Below are 15,732 nucleotides of genomic sequence, written 5' to 3'. Positions count from 1 at the left end.
AGCCCATACCCCCTCCCCCAGCTCGGAGCCCCCTCCCACACTCCAAACCCCTCATTTCTGGCCCCATCTTGGAGCCCTCACCCACTCCTGCACTCCAGCCCCCTGCCCAGCCCAGTGAAATTGAGTGAGGGTGGGGGAGAGCAAGCGATGGAGGGAGGGGGGATAGAGTGAGTGGGGGTGGGGCCTCTGAAAAGGGGTGGGGCAGGGGGTGAGGCAGATGTGTTTGGTTTTCTGCAATTGGAAAGTTGGCAATCCTAGTCCACACCTCCCAAATAAAAAAACCCATCATCTGTACTACTAGCAGTAGACATGTTATTGCTGCCCAATGGTATAGCCCCTCTGTTCCCACTTTGGGCACTTAGTGCTGAAAATATGGCATATACTAATCATGGAAATTACTATTTTTCCATAAAATTGAATAAAAATTAATATTTTACAGTTCAGCTACTTGTTCTCAATCACATCAGATCCCTTGATTGAGAATGCTTTGTCTTCTGCTTTTGCGCACTTTATCCCAGATTTTGTGATCTTATCCCAGAAGAGCACAAGTGTCTCAGCAGTTCACAGGCTAAAATTAGGCCTTTCACATAGCTGGGGCTTGATGCATTAATTGCTTTGAACATTTATGTATTTTCTCCAACATACTGCAAATGAAGTAGGAAGAGAAGAAAGAGAATTTCTAGAATCTCAAAGTCATCTTTCTAAATTATTTCCAGTGCCCATTTCTTTCCAGAGATGATGCAAGAACTGAAGAAATGTTTCAGCCATCCTCCAACAGGATAATGGTGGTTGAGCTAACAGGAATAATTATTTTGACCTCCTAATATTAGGAGATGACAACATGGGTCGTCCATTTCGTTGAAGAAAGAATCTCCTGCATCTGCAGTAACCAAAAACTGTCTGAACACTGTAGAATTAAAATCTCTCAATTGGAATTGGCTAGAGCATTACTTAGAGTCATTAGGTATGAGTTTATTCAGGTCTGATGAATCCTGAACAGCTTACTCTAATGACTCCCCTTAGAAATGACAATCCTATCAAAGAAGGCCTGAATAAAATTAAATCGAGAGGAGAAACCAGTAATCATGGCTTTTAGCCACAGGTTCCTTCAGGCAATTGTGTTGCATAACTGGACCCTGGAAGAAAAATCTCATGTTGCAAAGTACATCTTTTTAACAGGAGAGAGCAGACTAAATATTTTATAAGCTTTTCAGCCTCTCTGTTCCTCTTGATTTTCTTTTTCCTAGTTTAACTGTGTGTGTATTCAAACTAACAGTAAGAGCAGATGCCATGCCTGCCTTCAGGCCAATGCAAAGAGATTGTGAACTTCTAAGGGAATTTTTAGCTTTCCTTTCTATGAAACCTTTGGAAATACTGGTTCTATCCACGGGAATTAGGAACCTTATCAATGCCAAGAGGGAAAAGCTTATTGTTAGGATAGAGGACCAACATTTGTATTTGTCCAGCTCCCCTATCTCAGCCAGTTTACTTGTTTCACATGGATCTAAAGAAGCGTGTCCAGAGATATAGAAATAGGAAGTAGTCCCCTCCTTCTCAGAAGGATTTTTGTATCGTCTTTGTTTCCTACCCCCCGGTCCCATGAAGAAAGCTAAAACAAAGCCAAGAATTTAAAGACATCTTCTCAGTCAAAGAGGAATGCTCCTTCAATTTACTTTTTAAATACTGTATTTTGTTTGCATCTCTTATGAGGTGAGTGGAACATGGAAGATAAGAAGGGTCCTTTAGTTCCTGTGTTTCGTATGCCTATGTGGATTATTTAAGATCTGTAGTTATCCCTGGATTCTCTTTAGAAGTCTGAATTAAGACAGGGCCCCAATACAGTATTATGATGCAGATGGCACTTTATGCCTAGTACCCACGTAACTGTTTTATGTTCTGCATAACTCCAAAAAAATTGCTTTTTTCATGCCATCTTTCCACTCCTCAGCTCATCATCTAGCCCTTCTGCCATCCTTCTCCAGGTCTATTTTTTCTGTTTTCAGAAAAAGGAGTGTCCAGATTTTCCCACCCAGTTGTCTCTGCAGCTTTGTGGTTGGGTCTTACCTGACGGTTAAGCTAATTAGTAGGGCCAGTGTTTTCCGGCAATGAAAACAGAGTAATTTCAGATTTTCAAAGCTTTATATTTCAGAAATTTCAGATATGCATTATATTAATACAAAAGATACACGTATTGACAAACATGAGCAATGTGTAATCCTTTACTGCACAAAAATGCAGTAGCCTACATTAGTGTTTACAGACTATTTTTTAAACCGAAATTGTCATTTTTAGAACATAAACGTATTAACTGATCATCATTATAACCACAAAACAAAATTCTTGCCATGCAAGACTATACATTTAAAATAAAAGTTGGATTACTGTTTTATGCAACGATCTAACAGCACCAGGAACTATGGAATAATTACATTTCTGCTAAAAGTAAACTAATGTTTTACTGCAAATATTTACATATCTCCTATATCAGCATACAAATATTCATTGACACGCACTTAGGACCCATTAAAACTCATTTAGGCATACAGCTTCATATTTTCCAATGACATACAGTAATGTTGCAGGGCTAGCACTTGTCCATGTTTGAAGAAACTGCATTCAGCATCAACTGAATTTCACAGGATCACCAAAACAACACAAGCAATCTGGCTAAATCTTGGCAAACATTTGTCCATGCTTCTCCAAAAACTGGAGAGAGAAATGTCATTGGGTACTAGGAAGTTTATTTACAATGTTCCAGTAAACTTCCCACTCACCCTCAAGTACAGAATTCAGCAGCAAAATACTCAGTTCATAGTCACCTATGTTGTGGGACAGTACACGAATTTGCTTGGGATTAAGGATTCTCACATTGTGAAAAAAATCTATATGCTGGCTGTTTCTCTGTATTTAAGTACCTCTGCACAGCTTTGAAAAACTTGATACTTGAGATTGTCTTCTCTAGCACATTCTGTCCTGTGTACTGCAGTATTTCCAGGATAGCTTAGTGGTTTGAGCATTGGCCTGGTAAACCTAGCGTTGTGAGTTCAATCCTTGAGGGGGCCATTTAGGGAACTGGGGCAAAAATTGGGGACTGGTCCTGCTTTGAGCAGGGGGTTGGACTAGATGAACTCCTGAGGTCCCTTCCAACCCTGATATTCTATGATTCTATGAAATCAAATGCAATTTTGTACACTTCCGTTGGTAATGTTGACCACGATTCAAACTTAAGCAGTGTCCAAACAAGTGGAGTTGCTTCTGCTTGGATAAAAATTGAATGTGCCACAAAACGATACACTGCAATAAACACTTAGCTCCTCTAAAACAGCAGTAGTCCTCCACTTTGATTTCCTGACCAATGAACCCTTTGTAATACTCCACATGATGGCAGAGATCGTATTTCTGATTTTCATTTTGTTGTGCAAGCACACCAGTAATTGTGCACTGTTGCTTTGCTGCTGTCTCATTGCTGCTCTCTAGCCTTTACTTTCTTTTTTCCATGGCTGCAATATGACATGGACCTTTAATGTGGTTGAGTATGTGATCCTTTTTAACACGATCAAGAACTTGGCTGCAAATTGTACAAAATAACTTCCCTTCATCCACATGGAGCACATCTTTGCCGAATTCTTTAACTATCCTCAGGGTTAACCATTTTAGGCATTGGTAGTAAATGGCTTGAACAGCTGAAGCACAAGGTGGAAAAATCAGAAGAAATCGGCGATTCCAGAAATGAAAGGTAATTTCAGAAAATAATGCATCAATATCAGCAATTTCCAGAAAACACCAACCCTACTAATTAGAAAGGACGTTTTTCCCCCCCGAGTAGTGAGGGACGGTGGTTCTTGAAAGGTTTTTAAGTAAATTAGGTAGAGATGGCAAAGTTGTTGTCAAGCCATCCAAATGTGAAGAATCATTGGTTTACATCTGGTCTTATAACAAGTCCTGATCCTACAATCGGGTCTAACAGTGAAATCTGTGTGTGAACTCTCCTGCTGACTATACTGTGACATGTTAGACCTTTATTTTGAAGCAGTTTACAGAGATCTAGAATTGGGCTAATTAAGACGAGGGTCCACATAGGTGCCAGGCTCAGGGTCCTACTTTGTAACTATGTAACCATATGCCAAAGGTAAAAAGGAAGAGACTATTGCTTTCTCTTTCCAAACTTAGAGAAAACCACAAGCACTGACTCAATATATAGGGGTATCCAATCCTCCCTAGAGATTTCTATTTAGAAAAAAAAAGAGATAGAATTTGTTATTAAAGCACATTGTGTTAAATTTCAATTTATTAAAAAAAATCTGCTTTTTAAAAAACAAAATTACTTTTCTTTGAACTTATTTAATTTTTTCTTATTTGCTGTTTCCAAAACCTATTTATGCAGAAGACACTTAACGGCTCTTTTGCTCCTGTTTTCTGACGTTGATGGTTTCTACAATATTAGTGGGTCAGAAGGAAAATGTTGATATCTCGGTCCAAGGAAGCTTATTTAGTGTTGATCCTGTGTCATTTCTTTAAGGAAAAGTCCATCCTGCCTCTCTGGGGATCATAATTTAAAAAAAATAAAATAATAAAAAATACATAGACCAGGAAGAAGACAGCTTGTGCTCACCTGAAGGCAATGTCCTGTTATTGTGTTGGCCCGCCTGATGCATACTATGCTGTAATAAATTCAGGCATTCTCCAAGGCAGCTTAGGGTGGCAGCAGAGGTAGCTTTTAAAAGCAGCAAGTCCTGATCCAAGGCAGAAAGAGGTCCAGAACCTGGAAGGGATTCAATGGCTTGCACAAGATTCTTCTGTTGTCCCTCCACTTGGCTCATGATCTGTAAGGGTTAAAAAAAAGCCATGTAGTCATACGAAAAGCCTTCATTTGCACCTTACAAACTGACATGTCAAACTGTATTTAAACCTTACTATAGTTGAATGTTAACGTTCAGTTCAGTTAACGTTCAGTTAATCAGTAGAAAACAGACATGCATAAAAATATCCGTGTGAAGAACATAGGCACACTGAAAGAAAGAGAATTTTAGATTCCTAATTTAAAAAAAACTAATGCCACTCAAAAACAAACCGTTCAGTATGTTAGGGCAAAACTTCTTAAAAAAAAGTTGGCATCCTAGATTTCAGGCATGAATCATGCTTTATGCTTTTCACTATATGAAAATGATCCAGTCCTATCTCCTTTTCCTTTATTAATTCAAGCTTATAATTCCTCTCCCCAGGATATGATCTGAAAATCCAGACGAACCTAAGCAGAATCTCCTGTCCTCTTCCATTTATGTCATGGACAAAGTGAGGGTTATTTTTATTTCTCAAAACAATAATCAGTGAAAATTTGTTTTTTGCAAAACCGAAGGTGATTTGGACCCAGATACCATATTATTATTATATGTATTTATGAGGCACCTATCACTATAGTATCTGAAACCGCACATTTTAGGGAGATACAGTTCAGCTGCACTTAGATATGGTCTATCTAGATAGAGAAAAATAAAATGGCATGCATGGCATACTTACATAAAAGGCAGTAGATGAGAAAATAGTGTGAAGTACAGTACTACACATATTGGATAGTACCAAAAAGAGTAAAGCAACTTTCAGAAACCCTCCTTACTGCTGAGAGAGGAAAGAGGGTGTTCAAATCCCTAATACAGTTGAGTCCCACAGTTTCTAGGTGGTAGGGGGTACAGCACACAATTACAGTAGGTCACTTTTCTTTCACCTGCCTTTCCAAAGAGAAAAGACTAAATGGAGCACTGGCACATGCAGATGCAAATGCCACTGAAATAACTGGAAGCCGAACCCACCCATGCCAGGGCTGAATTTGGCTCAGGATATTTTACTTTTGTGAAGCTCTCAGACCTCACCAAGTTATGACTAAAGAGAGAGATGTTATCCCTGAACTCAGAGGGATGGTTTGAAGACCATGTCATTCTGCTAGTGCCATCAATTCCTTACAAGTGTTTGCAGAAGGATTTATTTGTTATGCTGCCACCTACACAGTCTTTTCTTACTTCCACAAGGCAGAATTTGACTCAGACTTATTCCTGAGCCTCTTTCTTTGATGTAATGTATCTCAGAAGGCAGACAAAGTTAAACTAAACATACCCATGGTTGGATATACTTATTTGTGGTTCAAGCAAACTCTCACTGAGTGACAAAACAAGACAGGATTTAGTCACACCAGTATTTAAAAATATTAACAAAATGAACAGAAACAGTGTCCACTGAAACACTGATGTACGAGGTTAAATAGAGATGCAAACTTAACTTGATCACTAAACATATCTAGAGTCAAAATATAAACTCCCTTCAGTTGGCGAACACAGATACATTTGAACCCCAGTAGTGTTGACCTTCAAACAATTAATCAGAAGAACAACATCTCCAGAATGTCTGCTATATCCCACTGTGACTCAGTGGGAGTTACAGGATAGACCAGTTTCCAGTTCTCTTTCACTAGAGCTCCTCTGCCAAGCTAAAAGCAAAAAAGTCACATTTTCTATAACTCTGGTCACCCTCCAACTCCCTCTCCAACAATTTTCCCCCATGTCTGGTTATTTACCCAGTCTAGGACTCCCCTGTCTAAAGATACGCAGGAAGATACCCCTGGGGAGTTCTGTAAAATTTTAGTTGTGTCAGATCCTGATGTTGAAAGTTTCAGGGTTGAGAGAACATCTATTTCTCAAACCATAAAAGGAATTTTAGATCACATTTTAAAATAAAACATGTACAATATTCCACATGCAGTATACTATTTTGTCCTTTTCTGTTTTTAAAACATTGTGTATTTTGCTAAATATGGCATTTTAAACCCTTAAAAGTAAAGTGCTATTTAATAAAACTTGTAAGGGCATTTAGTAAGTGTACACACACAGTATCATAGACTAAACTTCAAAATCAGAATATGATCAGAGAGATAAATAAATCAAAACCTACCTAACTTCAGCTAGATTAACATCTGGCTGAGTTTACAGACCGGTGAATGCTGATAACATCTACAGAACAATACACCACATTATTATTTGTGCTGCTGCTATAATGCAATTTATTGATCAGATTTAACCATGACATCATATAAGACATACATTTGCACTAGCATTTACAAAGATCACTAGATACTGTATATACCTTTCATATAACTAATTTAAAATTAATCAGATTACAAACTTTTCAGAGCAGGCGCTATTCTACTCTGTGTTTATACAGAATCTAACACAGTGGGTCTCTAGGCTCTACCCTAACACAGATAAATAGTAATCCTGACTGGGGCCTCTACACACTAGCCTAATACAAGCAGTACCAAACACCAAGTTTGTAACTGGTTACAAAAAGGTAGCTATAATCCTAGCATAGATAAATGATAAAAATGTACATTTTCAAGCTAAAATGCAACATTACTAGAAACACACTCTGAAACCCTCAGAGGATTCAGATTCTTTTACTCAGCACTTTTCTTATAAGTTACTTCCATAGTGACTTGTATTGTATTAAACAATTGAAATTTCTAAGAATAATTTAATGTAATCAGTATTACTTCACTGTGGAAGTCATCAATAAAAAGGAGTTAATGCCTTAAATAAATCTCATGCGAACATAGTTTAATTAATAAGATAATTGTAGGCTTAGGCTCAAGATTCCAAAGCTGCAGAAAAAGCATTAAAAAAAATCTAGGTGAATTTATAAGAATAAAAAAATGTCTACTTTCATTTGATTACACCTTACATATTACAATGAATTGAATAGGTTTCATACATTTTTTTTTAAATGTAGCACACTTCACACACAGTCTGTCAAAATACCCTGGGTAGAAACAAATGACATTTCTTGAGATTGATGACTAATAATGTACAAAGATTGAGTCCACTGGAAAAAGAAGAGAGAGTTGACTATATTAAAGATGCAATTAAGTATCCTTGCAGACAAGTTATAGGTGGGGAAAATGGAAGGGTGTATTATTAAGGAAAGGAAAAGCTAGGTTTAAAAGCCAACTGGATACTAAAAAAAGTTTTAGAGCAAAATTTTAGAGACAATGAGACCCAGAAGTTGATAGATGCATCTCCCAACTACGAATACACAAGCGAACTATGTAGGCAGTGAAAAACTACAGTGAATGCCTTGTATAAGTAAGTACACATATAACATCCACAGCCTAAAGAGTCTTAATGTAAATACAAACCAAAACTTCAGTGGAAAACAGACTGGCTTTTGGGTGGCTATATATAGGGGCTAATTAAATATTTGCAAAATCGAGATAGAGAATCAGGAATAACACATAACAACTGTGTTCTCAAATTACAGCCAGAAACTTGAGGAGGGGGGTGAATTTTGTTTAAAACCCGACATAAAAAATGCCATTTTAAACACAATTTCATGTCCAACAATGGGCAATTCAGCATATATGAACACCTAAAGGACAAACATTTCAACAATCCTAGAACATTTAGGATGTGGTACAAAGAAAGGCAACCAAACACATTCTGTGTTATAGTAAATAAAAGCTATAATTAACTGCTAAAAAATTTAAAAAAAAATCAAGAAATACTGAAAGTGCCATTTCTGCAGTAGAAGAAAAATCACAGAAATTCAATGGTTTTTAAAAGGTATATTAATCTTTCCACTGCAGAAATGCCGTCTTACAAACCTTGAATTTAACTTTGATTTAAAGGGCAATTGTTTCTGAGACTCAGTAAAAAAGAAATACCCTTCATTAAGGGTATTCTAACAATAATAAACTCTTTATTATTGTTTTATCACCATCCTAAGTTAGAGATAAATTGAAACTAAAAAAAAAAAAAAAATCTAACTAACCCACCGAAGTCGACAACACATGACTGCTTTTTTGGCATGGCCTTAAAGAGACCTCATCTGGTAAATCAGACTATAAATACATCTCTCCAAAATTAGAAAGGATATGACAGTGTGCTATCCAGTCCACAGTGGTGCTATAAACAGAACACTTATTTTCTTTGAGTCAATGCACTTGGAGATTGCAACCATTGTGGGCCATATTATGACATTAAGGCAAATACCCTCTTTGGATATCTGCAGAGCTGCCCCACACCAGGGAGTTCTGAGAAGTATACCACAGCACACTGCTCCCAGGAATTCCATGGTATGTAGGCGGAACAATGCCCATCAAGCTACCTTTCAGACCAGGCAGAGTGCTCAACTCCCCAGCCAGCCCTGTTGGTCAATGTAGAGAGCAGGGAGAAAACAGGGTCAAGACCACTGCCCACATCTCAGCCCCTTCAAAATAAGGGTATGTCTACACTGGGAGGGGGTGGGGAGGAAAGGTGTGTTTTAACTCAGGTGGGCTAACTCCGGTTAAAATTGCAGTGAAGACACTGCAATTTGGCTTTTAATTCAGGTTAGCAGCTTGAGTTAACGATGCCTCTGTGGAGCTCGGAGTTGAATTTGAGCTGCTACCCTGAGTTAAAAGCTGTCTCCCCCCCGCCACATCCTATTTCAACCTGAGTTAGGAACACACTTCTCCCCCTCCACCCCGAATGTAGACATACCTTGAGTGCAAGGACTCCAACTCTTCCTGGCCCTGCACTGGGGATGCAAGGTTGTGGGGAGGCTCTTCAAGTCTCCCATAGCTACAATCTGGCTCTATATCTGACCATCTAATAAGGCAAACCTGACATGTTAGATTTTAAGAGGAACTAACTTCATGTATATTTAATGGTTTTATGCTAGTAGTTAGAGCACGGGTGGGCGAACTTTTTGGCCCAAGAGCCACATCTGGGTATGGAAATTGTATGGCAAGCCATGAATGCTCATGAAATTGGGGGTTGGAAAGTGGGAGGGGGTGAGGGCTCCAGCTGGGGGTGCGGGCTCTGTGGTGGGGCTGGGGATGAGGGGTTGGGGGTGCAGGAGGGTGCTCCGAGGTGTTTGGAGAGCAGGAGGGGGATCAGGGCTGGGGCAGGAGGTTGGGGGTCAGGGTGCAGGCTCTGGGCAGAGCTTACCTCAAGCTGCTCCCAGAAGCAGCGGCATGTCCTCCCTCCAGCTCCTATGCAGAGGCGTGGCCAGGTGGCTCTGCATGCTGCCCTGTCCGCGAGCACTGCCCCTGAAGCTCCCATTGGCTGTGGTTGCCACCCAATAGGAGCTGCAGGGGCAGCAATCGGAGCCCCCTGGCTGCCCCTATGCGTAGGAAGCGGAGGGGAGATGTGCTGCTGCTTCTAGAAGCCGCGTGGAGCCCCGGCATGCCTGGAGCAAGACAAGCCCCGGACCCCACTCCCTGGCTGGAGCTCGAGGGCGGGATTAAAATGTCTGAAGAGCCAGATGCGGCCCCCAGGCCATAGTTTGCCCACTTCTGAATTAGAGAAACTACTGCATAAGTGTACAATACACTCCAGGATGACATGGAAAATCTCTCTCTCTATGAATAGGAGACCATAGAGATTCTGAATTGCCAAGTTTTACTACAATGTTCTGAACAGTTGAATGTGCCCTTGATACCAATGCCAATATGCTATTCTCTCTCTTTGTATTAGCCTGTAGATAGAATACTAACGTGTGACAGTCTATTAGCAAACACCAACAGCAAATGGACCAGTCTGTAGCCATCTCCTTTAGAAGATTTTACACTATCAAGAATACAATATTTTAAAAAAAATCTCTTGCATTATAACAATTGTGTGCAGATGGAAAAAATCATTCCTGACCTGAAGTGTTTCATAAGAAAAAATGAGAAGTCGGGAAAAAAAACAGTACAGTCATTTGGAGAGGTCATAGCTATAGAAATAACAATCACATTAGGAAAGCTTTAACAATTCAAATGACAACATAAAAAAGCATCACAACTAAGGCTAAATTGATTGCTTCACCATTCCCTGTCCAAAGCCCTAGAAGGTATTAGGGAGAGAGCCAAGCTAGCCCTCGTTGAGTCTTGCCCAATTCTTTCTTAACACAACTGTTTTTTCTGTAAAAGTTCTATCTTTATAGGAATCAACTGCTCCTTTTCTAACCTTTTATTTTTTTTTTTAAAGCAAAGTGTTTTTTAGATTAGGTCTGAAAGGAGAGCAGGAGGGGGATCAGGGCTGGGACAGGAGGTTGGGGGTCAGGGTGCAGGCTCTGGGCAGAGCTTACCTCAAGCAGCTCCCAGAAGCAGCGGCATGTCCTCCCTCCAGCTCCTATTTCCACAAATCCTTTACTGCTACTGTTTACGTTTTAATGCCATAAGTAAAGCTTATCAGAGAGAAAATGAGGGAGAGAACATGTGTGGGAGACCAAGCTTTGGAAATTACTTTAGGTTCCTAGACTGGGGAGTCCAACCTCACCACAGATGCTCTGAGGACTTTGTTCACATTTCAGGTAAACAAGCACGTATCGTAGCAACCGTATTTTGTAAGATTCCAAGATGATGTAAGAAAACTAACAGAAGCATGCTGCATGTAAAGGGAAAACTGTCCATACAGAGTGAGTAAGTACAATCCCTGTAACTCTAATTCCATCTTGGGCAAGAGAGCTCCTCATTACGTGCTCTTGACATGAACTTGGTCAACAGGGATAAAAACTCATATGTTTTAAAAGTTTAAAAAAGAAAACACACCACACACAGCCAAATACATACCTAGCATAACTCTGTTGACATCAAACCAGTCACATCAGTAATTAATCTGACCCACTGGCTATAAATTTACTCAGGTTTATGATCCCCCTCCAGCGTTTTGTTGTTTTTTCCTTTTTGTTTTAATATATCACTTTTGGCTTAATTTCAGTTGCTGGGTTTAGTGTGAGGGTACTGGGTGGTGTTGGTTGCCTGTAATACACAGAAGATCAGACGACGTGATCTGGTAGTCCCTTCTGGCCTTAAACTCTATGACTGATTTACAGCAACCAGGTCTCAGCTATTAGGAAAAGGAAAACGTATACAAACTTACCTCACAGATATCTTTTTTTACATAGAAAGAGCTGCATATCACATACTACGCTTTTAGCCTGCTTCCATGTTTAGCAGATGCAGAACTCAGCCTTGTCAATCACTGACTCACAGATTCACCACTCCAACTGCAAAGCCAGCCAAACTGAAATAACCCCATAACTATGATGAAAATGAGTAAAGCATTCATAACTCTAAACTATGGATATTTTCTATTGCAAAATATGAGACATTTGTTATTTGCTTAGCTTCTGAAAAGTGATCCCTTAATCCTATCCAAGGTCACTCAGATCTATGGGCCTTAATACTTAAATAAAGGAAATTTTCAGATAAGCACACATAAAATTTTCCTTTTCTTCAGCACAGTAACCTCCACAGATTTTACAGCGGGGTTTTATCAGCAGCATGCAGCAAAGGAGGCTAAATTATAGCTTAGCATATAAGTGAAATTGAAATAGCTATGCACAAAGGTCATTTCTTGATTGCCTGAGGCATTACAGCATACAACACCATCCTCCCATAAAACAGTGTTCTACACATCAGCTTTGAAGCGTTTTATGAAGAAACATCAAGGAAAACCAGGACGCCACCTCACTGATTTCTCCTAAAGCTCTGCAGTACGGAAGTTTGTTCACCTTGTCTCCAACAAGATTGGTAGGTTTCAGGCAGGAGGGGTATATCTGACTGATAGGTCTGAGTTCTGTTCCCAAAGCTGAGAGGAGGCTGAAAACTCACTGTAAAATCTATGAACATTACTATGCTGATGAAAAAATGTTAAAAGGATAATAAGAGCAATGAGATTAAGCAATAATTTGAAAATATTTTAGAAAGACCAAACCATAAAGAGAATGACTTTCACATCAATTGTCCTTTCTTGACTATTGAGTTCTTTTCATTACAGAGGAACAACACGTTATTATTCATCACCATTACACCACCTCAACGCAGCAGCCTTCGTGACCTCAATTATTTTAAAAAGGCAAGTGATGAATAGTAAAATTGAAACAGCTATAAAACAGTTAATAAGGCCTCGAAATTTGCAGATTTTCAGCTTGTCTCAACTGAGCTACTGAAAGCAAAGTTAGCTGGTGATGTCCCTCTCTGGTTTAGCCTATACACAGGGTCTCAGCAGGCTCAGCCTACCCAAGGATTGTGACAGTCCCATCCCCTTTTCATCTAAACCAGACTTTGGGGGGGGGGGGGGGGGGAGAAGAAGACTAGAAGACTAGTACAAGTGTAAAGGAGCAATTGGCCACTATGACTGATCAAACATGGGGAGTAAAAGGGAAGAGTGGCAAGTTCTCCCACTTTCCTGGCTGAGATAATCACCATCAGGAAATCCACTTTCAACTGTAAATCCACCAAGCAGAGAGCTCAAAAGGAAGGTTTAGATAGCCTGAAAGGCATCAGGTTCAGACTCCAGGGAAGGCACCAAGGACATGAATAGAGACTAGAGAAAGGTCACAGTGGCTTTAAAGGGACAATGCCAGCAGGGGAGAGGAACCCATCATCTTCCCCTATTTACCTGACTTCTTAGGCATTTTGCACATAAGTTTCAACTCTGAAGGAGATGGGGGTAGCCTTTGTCCAAGTCCTCCTGTAGAAAATCTAAAAGAGCTGGGATTCTGGGTAACCTAACAGCAGCACATCTTGCCCTACAAAATTCGGGGGGGAACCACCCACACATACAGAAAGCAAAAGAGGTATCTTAGTTTTTGAGAGTGCAGCCAGGTTTGAGTCCTTACCAGACATGCCCCAAACCTTCAGGATGCTCTTTCAAGAACTGGGCTGAGCAATTAAACTCACCTGGGTATAGGTGCATTATTGGACCCTGATGAATAAGACCTTGGCCTTCTTCACCCTCTGGGAAAGCTTCAGGAGGTCTGTATACTATGCCCAATCTTACCAACCCGTAGCAAAAATGATTCTCAATGGTATTTCAAATCTTTTTGAGGAAGGAGGAACAGAAAATCTTGCCTTGCTGTAACCACAAGCTAGCAAATTGCTGATCTGGACACATAAGATGAACAGATAGTCACTAAAAACTGTGTGGCACTCTAAACAACCAATTCTAACAAAAGTCTCTATTTTGCTACCCAGGGAATCTTTTTAGCTGTTGGATTCTTTGGATGTTGGATGCCTGTCTCTTTTGAGGACGACTATATTTTAGGAGTCTATTTAGAGGACAAGAGCAATTTACCTCCAAAGTCTTATAGGAGCTTATATGACCTATCAGCAGATTTAGCAAACAATAGCTTGCCATCAGGAAGGTGTAGGTGATCTCTGACTTTCCAGACTGAGAAATGAACTCATCTTGACTAATATCCTCCCCAGGAAAAGAGGGAAACCAACATATCCAGCTTCTCTTGAAGGGCTTCAGATTTTAAAGAGATGCTTCTACAGGCATTTATAGTCCTCCTGAGAGACACTCATGAGGTCTGACCTAGACGACACTTCTCCCTTCTCTGGTTCTGACCCAAGGTCTGCTGGGGCAGTCACCAAAGCTCAAGAGGAAAAGCACAGCACAAATGCTTAGTGATCTTTTTACTAAAAGATGGGTTTATTTGTTGTACCATGGTTACTGTGCTATATAATTGGTTATGTTTTGGCTATATACAGTATATGTTTTATAGTAAGAATTAAGGTATTAGAATAAATGAATAGGATAATAAATACTCGTATTAGCCATTTTCTTTTTATTCTTGCCTTGCAAGTAACAGACAGGATCTTGTCTGTGTCCATGTTAATTAGATTAGAGGAATTTTGAAGGCCTAGGCCCCAATGTCAGAAAAGATAGTTGCAAGATTTAGTAAAGCCTAATTTACGATGCCTTTTTTGTTCACCATAAAACACTGGTATTCGTTACCTTTTGAAGGCCTCTGTAAAGAATTGTTTGTGTGAACGAGGAATGTATGCATCAGGAAAAGATAAAGGTGTGAAGGCTATTGTTAAAGCCAGATGGCCAAGGGAGGAGGAGCGAAGAGACTGAAGAGACTTAAAGATGCCAGAGAACCATCAAGATGCACATCCACGGTTAAGGTGGGCATCCATGGGTAGACTGACAACCCTGAGGTGAAGGCTGGCATCCTTAAACACAAGATAATTGATTAAATCAAAACCAGACAGGATGACCCTCCCAGTGTGTTTTGGGCCATCAAAAGAGAATACCCACTGAGGAGTAACCAGTCATAAACTGACACAGCAAAATCCATAGACTTCAACAGAGAAAAAGGACTATAAGAACAGGGTGCTTTGCCATGGGGCTTTGGGTTCGTCTTGCCAACAACTCCAGGAGCATCGGATCATGACTGACAGAGCCCGGCTCCCCTCTGTGACCAATCTGGCTGGCCACTAGATTGATCTAGACTCTGGACTGGTAACTATAAACATCGACTGGCGGGACTGTGTGCATGTGAGTGAGAGAGACTGAAAAGCATATGCTAATTGCTGTATTCTCAATAAATTCGGCGTGTTGCCTTTTCCCCTATAAAAAGATCTTGCGTGCTTTGTTTAAGCATAACATATTCCCCCTCAATTATATCTCTGGAAAAAGTGTAAGCAGCCCAAGAAAAAACTCCTGGGAAGACACTCAAAGGATCTTTAGGTCACCTTCTGTGAGCGGAGGTTAAACCCTTTTGGTAAGAGTTGACCACCAGGAAGGATTTGTTGATACGCGCAAACATTTCAGGATCCAAGGGAAAGGTTATGGGGAAAGTCACAGCGGCTGCCTTGGAGATACTCACTTTCCTCATAGGTGAGCTTTTCTCCCCTTCATGCAAGCATGTATTTCATAGAATCATAGAATATCAGGGTTGGAAGGGACCTCAGGAGGTCATCTAGTCCAA

At 40.1% G+C, this 15,732-nt stretch overlaps 1 protein-coding gene across 7 annotated transcripts in view; it reads right to left on the bottom strand.

Moving 5' to 3' along the window:
- Positions 1-15,732, bottom strand: part of OSBPL10 (oxysterol binding protein like 10) — a 191,255-nt gene that overhangs the window by 76,958 nt on the left and 98,565 nt on the right. For all 7 annotated transcript variants that reach the window (XR_013345319.1, XR_013345320.1, XR_013345322.1 and 4 more), the window contains exon 5: positions 4,613-4,823. Coding sequence is in view for 2 of the 7 variants with exons in the window: in XM_077811234.1 (XP_077667360.1) it covers positions 4,613-4,823 (211 nt within the window). In the remaining 5 variants the exon portion in view is untranslated. The remainder of the gene's footprint in view (positions 1-4,612; positions 4,824-15,732) is intronic.

This window comes from Eretmochelys imbricata, chromosome 2 (assembly GCF_965152235.1).
Source record: "Eretmochelys imbricata isolate rEreImb1 chromosome 2, rEreImb1.hap1, whole genome shotgun sequence".
NCBI lineage: Eukaryota > Metazoa > Chordata > Testudines > Cheloniidae > Eretmochelys > Eretmochelys imbricata.
This window is presented reverse-complemented; position numbering and strand designations above follow the sequence as displayed.